The 14,244-nt window shown below is 46.6% G+C and overlaps 1 protein-coding gene across 3 annotated transcripts in view; it reads right to left on the bottom strand.

Moving 5' to 3' along the window:
* DPP6 (dipeptidyl peptidase like 6) overlaps window positions 1-14,244 on the bottom strand; it is a 574,879-nt gene that overhangs the window by 414,017 nt on the left and 146,618 nt on the right. Inside the window, exon 1 of one of the 3 annotated variants that reach the window (XM_063181427.1) lies at window positions 11,902-12,636. The exons of the other annotated variants lie outside the window; for them this stretch is intronic. Within the exon in view, the coding sequence (XP_063037497.1) occupies window positions 11,902-12,102 (201 nt within the window). The 5' untranslated portion in view covers window positions 12,103-12,636. Of the gene's footprint in view, window positions 1-11,901; window positions 12,637-14,244 lie in introns of those variants that run through there. 3 annotated transcript variants of the gene reach the window in all.

Here is a 14,244-nt window from a genome sequence, read left to right as displayed (position 1 = left end):
CCAAAATACAGCAGAAATGGCTTCCAATCTCTTCCCTCTGGAGGCACCAGAACACTTCATAAGAGGAATAAGAGTAGAAGAGACAATTCAGGAAAAAACATCAGACAAAAATGTCCAGTCTTCCAGATTACAAAGAGCCTGCCTTCCTGTCAAGAATGAGCTGCTAGATTAGGCTAAATAGAAGGAAAAGGAAAATATGGAATATTCTGTCTCAGCCACAAAAAATATTTTGCCCCATAGGGAAAAAACAAAAAATTAGAAGAAAAATTCCTTCTATTCCAGTATCAGAGCTGGCTTCCAGTGCTGTTCCTCATGGCTTTCCACTTTCTTCTTTCTTTTCCTTGTCCTCGGTCTGTTTCTCATCCTCTTGTTTTTAATCTTGCTCCCAGAGTCTGCCTCATTCTTTCCCCCAGAGACAAATTAAACTGAGGACATTGATTGAAAATTCCCATCCAGGCTCTTAATGAGTGTATCATGGCTGTGTCTCCTTTTGGGCAAAGGAAATCTCAGAAAGGTTTTCGTTCACTAAAGCTGCCAGCACAGCCCAGACACCCCACACACACAGAAGGCAGAGAGTCTTTGAAAAAAAGAAAAAAGAAACCTCAGGGACAGCAACCACAAATTACTCCATTCTGCCCATCTTCCTTTCCATATTTGCTTCCCTTTTTTTCCTCAGTGGCCTTTCCCACCTCCTTAGTACGTGACTTTTAACCCAGACACCCTTTCCATCTATCAAATCTTGACACCTATATTCATGCTTCCCCAAGACCAACTTTGTCACTTTACCACATTAGCCAGGTTTCCCTTTTTGTCAACTCTTGGCATTTTTTCCCTCTGCCAACCACTGCTCCCTTTTCCACTTTAGCAGCCAAAGCACAACAGTCTGATAACTGCTCACCCAGTATCATGTATCTCCTTATTATCTGCTACATTATCCTTATCTAATTGCATGCACTTTGGCTCAATCTGACATTTTCAAAACTACAGATGCTTATTAGCTTTTCTTAGCTAAAAGAAAAAATGTGCATTATAGTGATTATCAGTTCCTGGCAGTGCCTGTGAAACATTGTAATGAGAGAGACCTTTAGCCCACCATAAACAAGCACAATCAGGGCCTGTTTTGGTTATTAGCAATGCTCCTACAAATGTTGCCACTGTCAGAATTAATGACAGCACTACTAATTATTAATAATATCATGTTTCTGTCCATGGGTTCTTTTTAGCCCAAAGATTTAGGCCCAAAGCAAAAATTATTTAATTCTGCACCCTTCACAAGGAAGCCATGAACAAAGTGAAGGCCTTGATTCTTTTTGGTGTCCAAGAGATGCAGGTCCTGCCTCACAAAGGTAAATAACTGGCTGAAGGTCATGCAGCAGGTCAGTGACAGACCCAGCAACTGCAAGACTTCTCTAAGAGTTATTCCAGTGCTCCACCACTGATCCATGTCCCCTCAAACAGAAGGTATCCAAATGTGCCCAGAAATCAGTGAGAATTGCCCACTCCTTGAAGAAACCTGTGTCAATCTCACCATCCTCAAACACAGAGAGTATAAACAAGGCAAGTACAATAGAAGGGGTTACTGTGATCCTAAACCTTGGCTATGTCAGTTTTAATTAATTACTCTTGTTTGCAATGACTCACTGTATGTGTTCTGACAAGTGTTTGTGCTGCAGTTCATAACAGAACAAAGGAGCTGCTTCAACAGCTCCCACTTTATCAGAAACACCATTGTGAAGCACTATAATACCTTCAGTGTTTTCTCCATGTGTCTCCTCTTGTATCTGGCATTACACCAAAGAAATATTTAAAAAGAAGAAGAAAAGAAAAAAAATGAAAAAGAAGTTAATATAGAGCAGGCAGAGGAACTGTATCAATACAGTGCAGAGATTCAATATGCCTAGCAGGAAGAGTAGTAGAAGTGAAAATCTTTGGTTCACTATATTTATGTGTCTATGGCAACATGGTTGTTGATTTCTACAGCTTCCCTGAGAACAAAGTAATAGAAGTTCAGTCTTTTAAATATTGCTTTTCTTTTCTAGCACCCAGATGAAATAGAAGTACAAAAACAAATTCAAAACCAAATCATATTTAATAGAGGTTATACAGAAACATGAGGAAAGATTAAGCAATAAATTACAAACAAAGATAGGATTCTGCAGTCACATGAAACATAATCCCACAAGCAATCTGTGCAAATCTCAGAGCTGTGTATGCAATAAACTTATCTTGGGACAATCAGTCTCTTATGCAAGAGGTCAAACTCTATTTAAAGCAGATCCCAACATCCCCTTTGCTCTCTGCTCAAGTCTGCCCGTGCTTTCCCATGAAACACAAGACAGCCCAGCCTATCCTGAGGGGAGGGCAGGGACCAGGCAGGAGCTGAACTTTGCAGTGCCAGAGGGAGCATCCCTGGGAAGTGGCTGGACTGGAGCCATCTGGGTTTGCTGGGCACCATCCTTAGGAGCCAGGGCAGGGAGATAAGGCTGCCAGCAGCCCCCTGTTGGATAGGGAGGAAGAACTGACTCATGGCTTCCCAGCAGAGCAAAAAAAATCCCAGAATTCTTCTCCATGAGGTAGAGCTGAGGGATGGGAGAGAGGAAGAGATGAGCTGTGCTTGCTGCCCCGATGGTTTATAAGGTATCCAGAAGTTTTGGGAGCAAATTGGAAGAGCCCTCCACCCCAGAGCCACCTCCAACAGCACCCTACCAGCCAGCAGCAGGAGCTGCCACAGGATTCTTTTTCTGTGACCCTGCTACAAGCATAAGTGTCTGTTTTGCTGCTGTTAGCAGCTCATACTTTTTCTTTTGCCTAAAGCTGGCCTTATAAATAAAAGTCTTTTAAAATCCCCTTAGCCAGAGGCACTGCAGGACACTGGAATTCTTCTTTGCAGGCACAAACCGTACAGACTGGGCTCTGCACACCACTGCTCATACCCTTGAGAAGGGACAGCAGCCAGAACCAAGCCTCCTGCTGCTGGGCTGCTCCCTCTGGCCCTGCCAGAACAGGAGGAAAGCAGCAGGCACAGGGACCCTGAGCAAACCTCCTGCAGGCTCTGCTCACCAAGTGCCTTCAGATCTTCAGGGCTTGGAGACTGCAGCAACATCTGTAATTGCTCAGTCTGCATGGGTTTCACTTCTCCTCTGACCAAAATGCCTCAGCTACATTCTTTCATAGGGAGTTGGAGCTTATTTTAATGGAGAATAAGGAACACAAGCATGCTTTTGTCATAAACACTTTAAAATCAATGACTGTGGTATAACTGGAGCTGAGGTTACCAAGCATTTCCCACTGCTGCATTTCCATTTCATGTAGCTCTGTATATCCAAAAGAGAAAGCCTGGGGAGAAATTTGCATTTGCTTTTGAGTTCTGCCTAGACTGAAATCTGCTTGAAATGCTGAAGCAGATGCTATTGACAAATACTGAAAAGAAATATAAAAAGCCCCAGACCACCCCCTCCCTGAAATACTATAATGAAAGCATTAAGATACTCCTGTCCTTCCTTTTGCATGCTTTAAATCTCCTTTTGCTCAAAGCAAACTCCAAAGCCTTGAAGAGCTGGAAAACTGTCAGAAATGAGTGCTAGATACAACAAAGACTTAAATGTGCCAGACTTCACAATTAGCTTTACACCTGTAAGAATATCCATGGTGATAACTTGAACAATTTTTAGTATTAAAACCCCTGGGGCCCAAAGCCAGAAACTGCAATAGCTCACAGGGCTGAGCCACAGCAGCCCATTGCTGCCATAGAGCTGACATGAACTGTCTGTGTGCCACCTCAGCCCCCAATTTTCCATCTGCAAAGTGAATATAGTAGCAGTAATAATAATATTAATATTAATATTAATATTAATATTAATATTAATATTAATATTAATATTAATATTAATAATAATAATAATAATAATAATAATAATAATAATAGTAATAAAGCAGTTTTAACAGGCACAGAGACTGCAACTCCTGGAAGAATCTATGTAATAGCTGAGCTCAAACTTATAAGCACCTTGTTTAGAGTAAAATAATTTACACCTTGTAAGTGATAAACAATTTAAAAACATTCCATTTTCCTCAGTAGAGAGTCACAAAATTGATCTTTTTCTAATTACCTCACACACTTCAGTACCTCTGTGTAAACTTAAATATTCTCAGAGTGAATGAGGACCAGACCCCTCTCTACCTCTCCCTCTGCCTCCGTAGTGCAAGTTCTCTGAGGGTTAAAAACTGTATTAATCTTTGCTGTAATCTTTGGGAAGACTTTCAAGTACTGTTTTGACAAAATAAACGATGAAACATCTCTAAATTAAAGTGCTTAAAAAATAAGATGCAATTAAAGCTCTGGTTGCATATGGAAAATTTATGTTGCCAAACACTCTACAGGTGGAAATATTGTGAAGGACTTCTCTTTCCAGCACAGAGAAACCACTGCCCATTCCCCTTCAGAACACTTTCCTGGACTGTCCCACCACATTCTCCCTCTCTTCCCTCCTGCTCTGTGCTGCAAAACATCCATGAGCCAATACTCATTCCCATTCTCTTTTATAAAGTGGCAGTAAAAATTATGGCACAGTGGTCTCTATTCCTATAGATGAATGAACACACTCAAAATGTGCTTTAACTCAGTTAACTCACCCACATTGAATCTTAGCAGTACCAAACACCCACAATTTAATGGATACATACAATATTTTCAAAGGTGCATATATCAGTAGAAAAAAACTAATCCAAAATGAGTATTTGTGCAACTAAATAGGAAATATATTTCAGTATCTATTTTTGTGTTTGACCACAAATGTTTTGAAACGCCTTGAAATGACAAACCTAAATTTTCTGCATGTACTTTTGAAAAAACACACTGTATCACAACCAATGGGTGAAAATCAGTGAGTGAAAGAGGCTTTTGGAAAAAAAAATTGGCTTTTTTTTTTTTTTTTTGCTTTCCTTTGGGAGAACAGAGAAAAACATTCCCTTACAAGGAAGGTTTATTTCTTCCCTCCTTCCTCCATGTACTTAAAACTATTGCTGAACCCTTTCTTATGAGCTTTGAAAACAAATATTTCCACCAGGAGGTGAAAAAGAGAGTTACAAAACTGCCACGAGTTCCAGCAGACCCAGAGAAAGCAGGAAGGAGTTGAAGAACCCCCACGTGTCGGTGTGAGTGTGTAAACAAGGGGGTGGTTGATGTTTCCCTGCAAAATCCAGGAAAAGCCAAGTGCTCCATAGGAGCAGTGTGATCACCACACGCTGCCACCCCTTGGTCACGGGATGAAAATGCTCACACCTCACAGCAACGTGCTGGGAATCAGGCAAAAATCCCCCAAAAATCAGCCTGCAGTTAGTGAACTGTAATGGGAGGGTTTGCAGCACCAGGACAAGCATAAATATGTTAGCCCAAAATAAAGTAAAGCTTTTTATCTTATGGGACAAAATTTTCTGACTCTCAAAGACCATTTTCCAAGCTGGGGTACCCACCCTAAGGACTCCCTTCAGTCTGGCCTTTGCTGAAACAAAAATACATAAATAGGTGGAGAACAGCACGTATTCACAGATTTTTTTTTTTTTCCCACCTCCTATGTCTTTAAAACCCCTTGGAAACCAACTTGAGCTGCTCCAGCCCTGGGCTCAGTCTCTGCTTTCTGCACTGGAGCTCCCAGCTCAGAAAGAGAAATAACATGAGCCGAGTACTCCACGTGAAGCATCCCAACCTATGGCACAGTTCACTACTATTAGAGAAATGATTCAGCCTCTTCACACAGTTATTTCTGAATACTTAAAAATACATTTGCTCTGGTAGATTTTTTAGTGTGTGCATCATCACCACGGCTGGGGAAGACTGCAGAAACAGAGGCGGATTTTAAACCGGCAGCAAATATCATAAGTTTGTTTAATTATAGATATAGCCATAAAGTGAAGTGCAAAAAGTGTATCACTTGCAGATCAGTGTCCAATATTCAGAAATCATAAAATATATGATGAGCTTCTGTGCAAATAGAACCTATGATTTTAATAAGGTTTGTAGCTATTCCTTTTGAAGGAAGTAAGCAGCAATTTTTATTCCTTTCAAAAGGTGAGCTTACAGAATGTCAGCAGGGCCTAACTATTTCCATGGAAATATCCATTCCCACTCTCTGCATCTTAATGGCTGGAGGATAACTGAGTTCAGCTCAAAGAACTCACCAAGAGGATTCCAGGAGAATCTTACAGACTTAAGAACAGGAGATTCTTGCAGAGTTAAACAGTTGGTTTTGCCCATACACACAGCACTACAGATCTATAGATAGACTTCTGATACAGTTCAAGCTGTTATAGTTTACAACAAAGTCAGGGTTTCTGCAGTCCCACAAACTCTTCCATAAAATCAGTTCCTTCATCTCTTTAGGAGAAAAACAGCCCAATTTTGAAATGCCTGTTGCCTGAATCTCAGGCCTCAATATTTCTGAAGGTTCTGTCCCTGACACACATTTCTGGGAGGTAATATCTCCTCCTGTTAGACAAATAATGAACTAAATATTAACACTTTCAATTAAAGTAACAGCAAGTCCGATGTACCAAATTACATTTTATTTTTTTTACACTGATAGCTTTGATTCTCACTTTTTCAGACTCACTCTGTTAACAAAGACTATTTGATTTACTAAATCCTTAATTTAATCAAGCACAAAACACAGTTTTACTGAGGCATCTCAAAACAATCTGCATTTATATCTGAATGAAAACCTTCTCAAAAGGTAAATAAGTCTGAATAATCAATTGCAGAATTAATAAAGTATAATATATGGCCAAATGTAATTTTAAACAAATGGAAAAAAGAAAGAAATATTCAGAAATCAGTTTTTGAAGGAATATTGAGAGGAATTAAAGCTTTTGCACTTTGGGACTGGCTTTTTTTTTATATGCTGAAGTCTCCAATTAAAGCCAAAAAGAGTTTTGGCTAAGTAATGAACCTGTAAGAATGCAGCATGTGGCTTTTCATACAAAAAAATGTTATGATATTTCACTGGAGGATTCAATATTTTTAACAGATAACTTAACAATTCACTTTAAAAAGTACTTCTGTGAGTGACTTATAAAATGGATCAATATTCCACGTTACAGGGAAGTGTTGAATTTTTTATGCACCTGATTAATGCATTGTTATCATCCCAGTAATTAAAAGGAGCGGCATTACACACAATCAGCATGATACATCTTACTCAGCACCTCCTGGCAGTTGCCTGCAAAAATTAAACTCATTAATCACTGTGATGCCAAGAAAGAAGCCTGGAAAAGATGAAGAAGCTCTATTTTATGGGAAAACAGTTCTCAAGTCAACATGTAGGAGAAAATCCCTTCCACTCTACAATATGCAAAGCATTTCTCTCATCAGTCTAAAAGGTAAACCAATCAAAATTACCATTTCAAAAGTAACCTCATCAATCTAAAAAAAGAGAATTATGCTAACAAAATTGTATAACCTGCTATACCACCACATTAAACTGAATGAAGAGTTCTCAGAGATGTTTCCTCATCTAAATAAATGTAGTAAAAAGCTAATTTTATAACAAGGTAAATATGTATTCTGAATTTTGTTTAAAGCGGTTGTAATAACTTTAATACCAATGATGCCACAGAGCCAACTAGGAAGTGTTTTTCAGGGGTCATTTATACAGAACCTAGTTTCTTTATTAGTCCTCTTGTAAATAACATTAATGTCTCATCAGATGAACAATTATTATGAACATTTTGCAAGACTTCATTCAGGTTTTCTCCAGTAGTTTGGTCTACTATATATGTTTTCTTATATACCTGCCATGAGTTGAGTTATAGTAAAAACTTTAAAATTCTAAAAATCATAGTAAAAATTTTAAAATTCAAAAGAATGCTGTGACCTCTACTTTTATGTTACTAAAACAATGTTCTCAAGTGTGTCTCAATGGTGCCTGTAGGTCAGCCGTTGTCATATAAAATCATTAGTGGTTTTGATTTTAATTTTCTTAGGGAGTTACTACCCACTTTTAACTCTTTACAGATTTCAAGCAGTATTTTTCCATCAGTAGTACTTCCAGTGGGCAGAATGCTTACTTATAATACTGTGACCTTCAAAGCCAACATCCTGTCTTTCCCTCTGTTTTGTTCTGCATTGAGCTCTGTGCTGGTGCTTAAAAATACAGCACACATATTTCAGTAGGAAAAGTCATCATCACTAACCCATAAAATACACTCAGTTCTTTCCCTTTTATTAATCTCATGACAAAGTTAGGAACAGAACAGTCTCGTTCTCAGGTTTGTTTTGATATTTCCAAGTGTGGGAAGGGAGAAAACCCTTTGTTTCTATATGTTTAAGTTCTAGATTCTCCTAACACATTGATGTCAAAAGATGAAAGAAAAGATGAAAGACAATGTGAATGCCCCAGTTGTGCAAGACAGAAAACAGAAGTCTAATCTTAGGAAAGAGTTTCCAGTGCTGCCCTTCCCCATGATGAGCAATAGCACGTACTCCTGGCACCCTGCACAATCAGACCACCCTCCCTGGACCTGTCCCATGCTCTTTGCCAGCTCTCTGCCTCACTATCCCCCTTCCCTCAAGGCTCTCATGCCCAGGCCTGCATTTGCTCATCCTGAATGAGCCTGACTGCTGCCACTCTGTCTCTGCTGCTGTCGCCACAGACAAGGGCGAGATGTCACTGTCAGCTCGCCCCAGCACGGTCCTGGGAGTGTTCGGAGAGCAAATAGCTCCTCCTGACCCGGGATAGGAGGGTTTGGCACCCTGGACTGCTCCTCCTAACCCAGGACAGGAAGGATTTAAGGACCTTGGACAGCTCCTTCTGACCCGGGACAAGAGGGGTTCGGCACCCCATGCTCCTTCCGACCCGAGACAGGAGGGGTTCGGCACCCCATACTCCTTCCGACCCGAGACAGGAGGGGTTCGGCATCCCATACTCCTTCTGACACAGACAGGAGTGGTTTGGTATCCTGGACAGCTCCTTCGTATCCGAGACAGGAGGTTCTGGGCACCTCAGAGAGCTCCTTCTGACCCGGGACCGGAGGGGGTTCGGCGCCCCAGACAGCTCCTTCTGATCCGGGACAGGAGGGGGTTCGGCACCCCAGACAGCTCCTTCTGATCCGGGACAGGAGGGGTTCCATCTCGGACAGCTCCTTCCGATCCAGACGGGAGGGGTTCGGCACCCTGGACAGATCCTCCTGACCTGGGACAGGAGGGGTTCAGAACCTTGGACAGCTCCTTCTGACCCGGGATAGGCGGGGATCGGCGCTGCAGACAGCTTCTCCTGACCCGGGATAGGCGGGGATCGGCGCTGCAGACAGCTTCTCCTGACCCGGGACAGGAGGGGATCGGCACTGCAGACAGCTTCTCCTGACCCGGGACAGGAGGGGATCGGCACTGCAGACAGCTTCTCCTGACCCGGGACAGGAGGGGATCGGCGCTGCAGACAGCTTCTCCTGACCCGGGACAGGAGGGGATCGGCACTGCAGACAGCTTCTCCTGACCCGGGACAGGAGGGGATCGGCGCTGCAGACAGCTTCTCCTGACCCGGGACAGGAGGGGATCGGCACTGCAGACAGCTTCTCCTGACCCGGGACAGGAGGGGATCGGCACTGCAGACAGCTTCTCCTGACCCAGGACAGAGGGGTTCGGAACCTCGGACAGCTCCTTCTAACCCGGGACAAGAGGGTTCGGTATCTCGGGCAGCTCCTTCTGACCCAGAAGGAGTCAGGGGTTCGGCACCCCGGACAGCCGCCCCGGTACCGTCCCGCTCCACCCCGGTTCAGCACCGCGGACACCTCCAGCCGCCCGCCCCCTCCTGCCGGCGCCGGGCCCCGCTCCCTGAAACACGCAATTTAAAGACATTCCCACTGGTTTGTCACGACTTCGTCCTCACGACCTGAAAAACCCTCTGCCAGAGACCACCAGCTCAGATTTCCCAGTCTCTGCTGAAGGGCTCTCTTGTGAACTGCCGAGCCACTTTCTAGGACAGGTTGTCCCTTTTAGAAACAATCACGCTAAGTGTCCACGTGCGTTAAAGTGTCACCCCAAATCCCTGATTCTGGGCACACTTTTTTGCATTTCGTTGCAGAAGACACCAGGGAGGCACAGACAGCAGTGTCCCTCAACCGTGCCCAGCAGTCACTGGGCACCCACACAACTCTGAGGGGATGAGGGAAGAAAAGAAAGGGGGGGAAAAAAAAAAAAGAAAGAGAGAAAAACTTTCCTTACAGAAGTTAAAGGATGTTATTATTATTATTATTACTCTGGAGCCTGTCAGCAGAAATCCCTCGCACATGATAAACTGCAGGCTTTCCAGGCTTTCCTCTGCTTCCGCACTCAGCGCTTCTGGTGACCAGAGAAGCGGCTCCAGACATCTGCTGTCTGCAAGTCCAGGAAAACGGAATTAAAACAATGAGGAAAATGTGCCTGAGCCCAGCCCTGGAGGTGGCACTCCGCTGGCTCGCAGCGACATCTAGAGCCCAGCACACGGCCGGGAAGGGCCCCGTGTCCCCAGCCACACCGGGAGAGAGTCACCAGCGGGTACGGGCACCCGGGGAAGGGCCTGGTGTCCTCCTGCACCTGGCCGGGGCCAAGGGGCAGCAGTGCCAAGATCGTGAGCGAGTCACAGGAAGAGTCAATTCAGGTCCCTGCCACTGCTGTCCCCCGGGGCTGTCAGCATTCAGTCACCTCGGGGAGATTCAGTCACCTTTAGGTCGATTGGCCCCATCGCTGACAGAAGTGCCCTTGCTCTGTGGACCACAAAAGTCTTTACAAAGGGACGGGAGAACGGACAGGGATTTAAAAGATAAACCGAGAGCATTTCCCTGCATACACAACTCTCTCCACGGAGTGAAGCAGCCCTGCTGTTGTGGCTTGAAGCTGTGCCTTGCTTGGGAAGGCTCCCAGAGCCAAAGCTAAACCCTGCTGCAAAGCTAATGCGTCCCACTCGGGCAAGAAGTATTTTTAACAGGCACAAACATTATTCCCAGCTGCAGCCATTTGCTTCCCCTTGCGTGTGCTTCCACAGAGGCAAAACACACTCAAATCCCTGTGCAAACCTAACACCAGCCTGCCATGCGGAGCCACACGTTTTGATCTATCACTGGTCCTTGTTCTCTCAGTCTGTCCCCCTCCTCGCCACCCCAAAAGAACCAGGGGGAATCGACCCTGACTAGTTTAACTCCATCGGACACAGCAGGCAGCCAGCGGCCTGGATTAGTCACTCGTTACTAAGGCGATATGCAGATGCACCCTTTGAAGGAGAGGAAGGTGCGCGGCCGAAGTTTTCGGCTTCCCCGCGGGAGCCCGCCCGGGGACGGCGGGGAGGGGGCACAGAGAGACCCCGAAACGGCTGCTCAGGGGTTAAAAAGTTTCCCTGCTGCCAGCTTAGGAGGAGGCTGACAGGAAGGAGAGGAGGGAGGGACGAGGTAAAGACTTCTGCCCCGGGAGAGTGTTAAAGGGTAAAGCACGGAATAAAAATTCTAAATTTTTTTAAAAAAATTTAGAAATGAAAAAGGGGATGGGGAGGCTTGTCGCCTAGCTTGGGGGCAGCAGGACGGGGCTGGCACCTGGCGTTTCGCACGGCGCTGACCCCGCGCCCCCAGCCCCGTTGCCGGGAGCGCAGAGCCGCGCAGGGAGCTCGGTACCGGGAGAGCTGCGGGGCCAGCGCGGGGCGGGCGCGTCCCGGCTCCGCTCGGCTCCCGGCGGGCTCCGTCCCGCACCATCCCCGGCACTCCAGGGCAAGAGGAGCAGCGCAAACACCCGCCTGGAAAGACGAGCGGACAAAGCGCAAGAAAATCGCTGCCAGCTTAGAGGGGCACACAGCCATCCCGCAGGACAGGGGGCGGGGAGGGGGGGGCACCCAAAACCCAACCCAAAACCCAACCCAGCCCCACGCGAGCCACAGCGGCGCTTACATCCTCCTCCTCGCAGTCACTTCGCGACTGGTACTGGAAGCGGGGCCGGGCGCCTTCCTGTTGCAATGGACGCGGGGTCTTGCCGGCAGCGCCGTCCTCCTCGCTGCTCTGGGCGCCCAGGAGGTGACTCGCTTCGGGGGGAACGGGGAACGAGCGGGAGGTGTTGATCTTCCCGCTGAACCGCTGGTACAGCGAAGCCATGAAGTCAATCCGCGGGAAGCGAGGGAGAGGGAGGGCAAGAGAGCCGCTTCTTTTTTTTTTTTTTCTTCCCCTCCTCTCTTCTTTTTTGGCTACAGCATGCTACACATGAGGGTGAGGATCAGTCCCACATCAGTGGGAGGGAGAGAGAGGGATGCTGCTCCCCGGTCCCCTCTGCACCGGCACCCGGAGAGAAGCCGGGGGGTTCAAGAGAGCAGAGACGGGGGAGTGATGAGAGGAAGAAGAGAGAAGATAGATAAATAAATAATAAAACGCGATCGAGCCGTAACACCACAGGCCCCGGGAACGCTGCACCATCCAGTGTTGGGAAGGAAAAAAAAAAATAGAAGAGAAAAAAAAAAATCACCAAAACACTCCACGAAGACGTACCCCCGATAATGGCGCCTGAGTGGATCAGCATTAAATGTGCTTTGGGGGTGTGCGTGTGTGTTTGCAAAAGCACGGAGGAAAAAAAAAAAAAAAAAGGAAGGGGGGCTGGCTCAATCGCTGGCTGTCAGTGGCTCCCCAGGCAGAGGTGGCGGAGCAGTCGCCTCCGAGGTCGCATACCAACAGTGTGCACAAGCGAGAGGCAGAGTGACAGAGTGTGTGAGACGGAGTGGAAGAGGCTGGGAAGCCTCATTCAAAGCACGTTGCTCTTCCAGGGAAGGAGGGCTCTTCTACGATCATCTCCTTTTCGGTACCTTCTGGGGATTTTTTTCATGCCTTTTTTTTTTTTTTTTTTTTTTTTCCCGGGGAAACAACTCAAAAAAGAAAAAAAAAAAAAAAAAAAAAAAGGCAACAGACACCTGATCGCCAGCCGAGAGAGAGGAAAAAAGAGGTGGGGAGGGGGAAGGCGAGGCTGGGAGGCGGGACCGGCGGCCGGAGGGGCTCTGGGAGGCCGCTGGGCGCGGAGAGGCTCAGCCCCAGCAAGGGGCGAGGGGAGGGAGGGCGAAGCCTCCCCCCAGCCCTGCCCTGCCCCAGAGGGCTCGGCTCAGCCCGGCCAGCGGGCACTGCCCGGTGCCCGTCCCTCCGCCCGTCCTGCTGCCCCCCACGGCCGCGGAGAGGAGCGAGAACAGGGGAGGGATGCGGCTTTTTTGGAGGTGGTCGTTGTCGTCGCTTTTTAAAATAATCCGGTAAATCGCGTCTCTTACTATTTTTGTATTAATTCATTTTTGCTGCATTAAAACGTGCTTCAGCGCCCCTCAGTGGAAATCCGCCCAAAGCTGCTGCCGGCGGCTCCGGCCGGGGATAAACAACCGCGATCCCGGCGGCGGGGATGGAGCGGGGCTGGGCTGGGGCCGGGGCCGGGGTCGGGGTCAGGGTCAGGGTCGGGGCCGGGACTCACCGAGAGCCCCAGCACGGCCTTTGCTCGGGGCCTCCCGGCCCTGGAGCCGCGGCCGCCGCTCCGAGCTCCGGGCGGGGACAGCGGGCACGGCCCCGGCGGGCACACCGGGCACAGACACCGGAGCCGCCAGCGGGGACACCGCGCACGGCCCGGGCAGCAGCGCGGAGCTACAGCGAGGTCCTGCCCGGCCCGGCTGCTCCGGACTGGCGGTGACAGTTCCTGTTGCTCCAGCATCAGGCACAGGGGTTTCCATAGCAACAGATGCTTAGGTTAAAAGGAAAGTGGCAGGGTTGGTGTCCCCTCTTCTGCTCTCCGAAATCCTCCCCTTTGACCTCTAAATTTGCCAGAGATATTGAGATCACAACGCACAAAGCATAAACTGGTGTTTGCTCATTCCCACTGAGAAACTTGCTGCTTTAGAGCACACAGACTTCATTCTAATTTAACTAGTGGATTTTATGGGCTAAAATTCTGTTTCTAAACACTGTCCTTGTTTGCCGTTTTAGTTGTTAAGATAATACCATCTCTAATATATGTAATTTCACCAGTCTTAAAAAAACCCACTTCAGTAGATCATGTATACAGTATTCTAGAGCACAAAAATTCCCCCCTCTATGAATTCAGTAACTGCCTGATCAAAAATCACTTTGTGTCTGAATAGTTTCATCCACTCCTTTTTATTTGTGCCTTCAAAGTCAGGCATGAAATGTCTTAACATTTAGATGAAAAGGGAACCTTATCTCATCAGGAGAGAAAACAAAAACAAACGCTCTATCTCCTTCCTGATGGAACTTCAAAGA

The sequence above is a fragment of the Melospiza melodia genome, chromosome 1 (genome assembly GCF_035770615.1).
Source record: "Melospiza melodia melodia isolate bMelMel2 chromosome 1, bMelMel2.pri, whole genome shotgun sequence".
NCBI lineage: Eukaryota > Metazoa > Chordata > Aves > Passeriformes > Passerellidae > Melospiza > Melospiza melodia.
The sequence above is the reverse complement of the archived record's forward strand: the minus strand, read 5'-3'. Positions and strand labels throughout refer to the sequence as shown.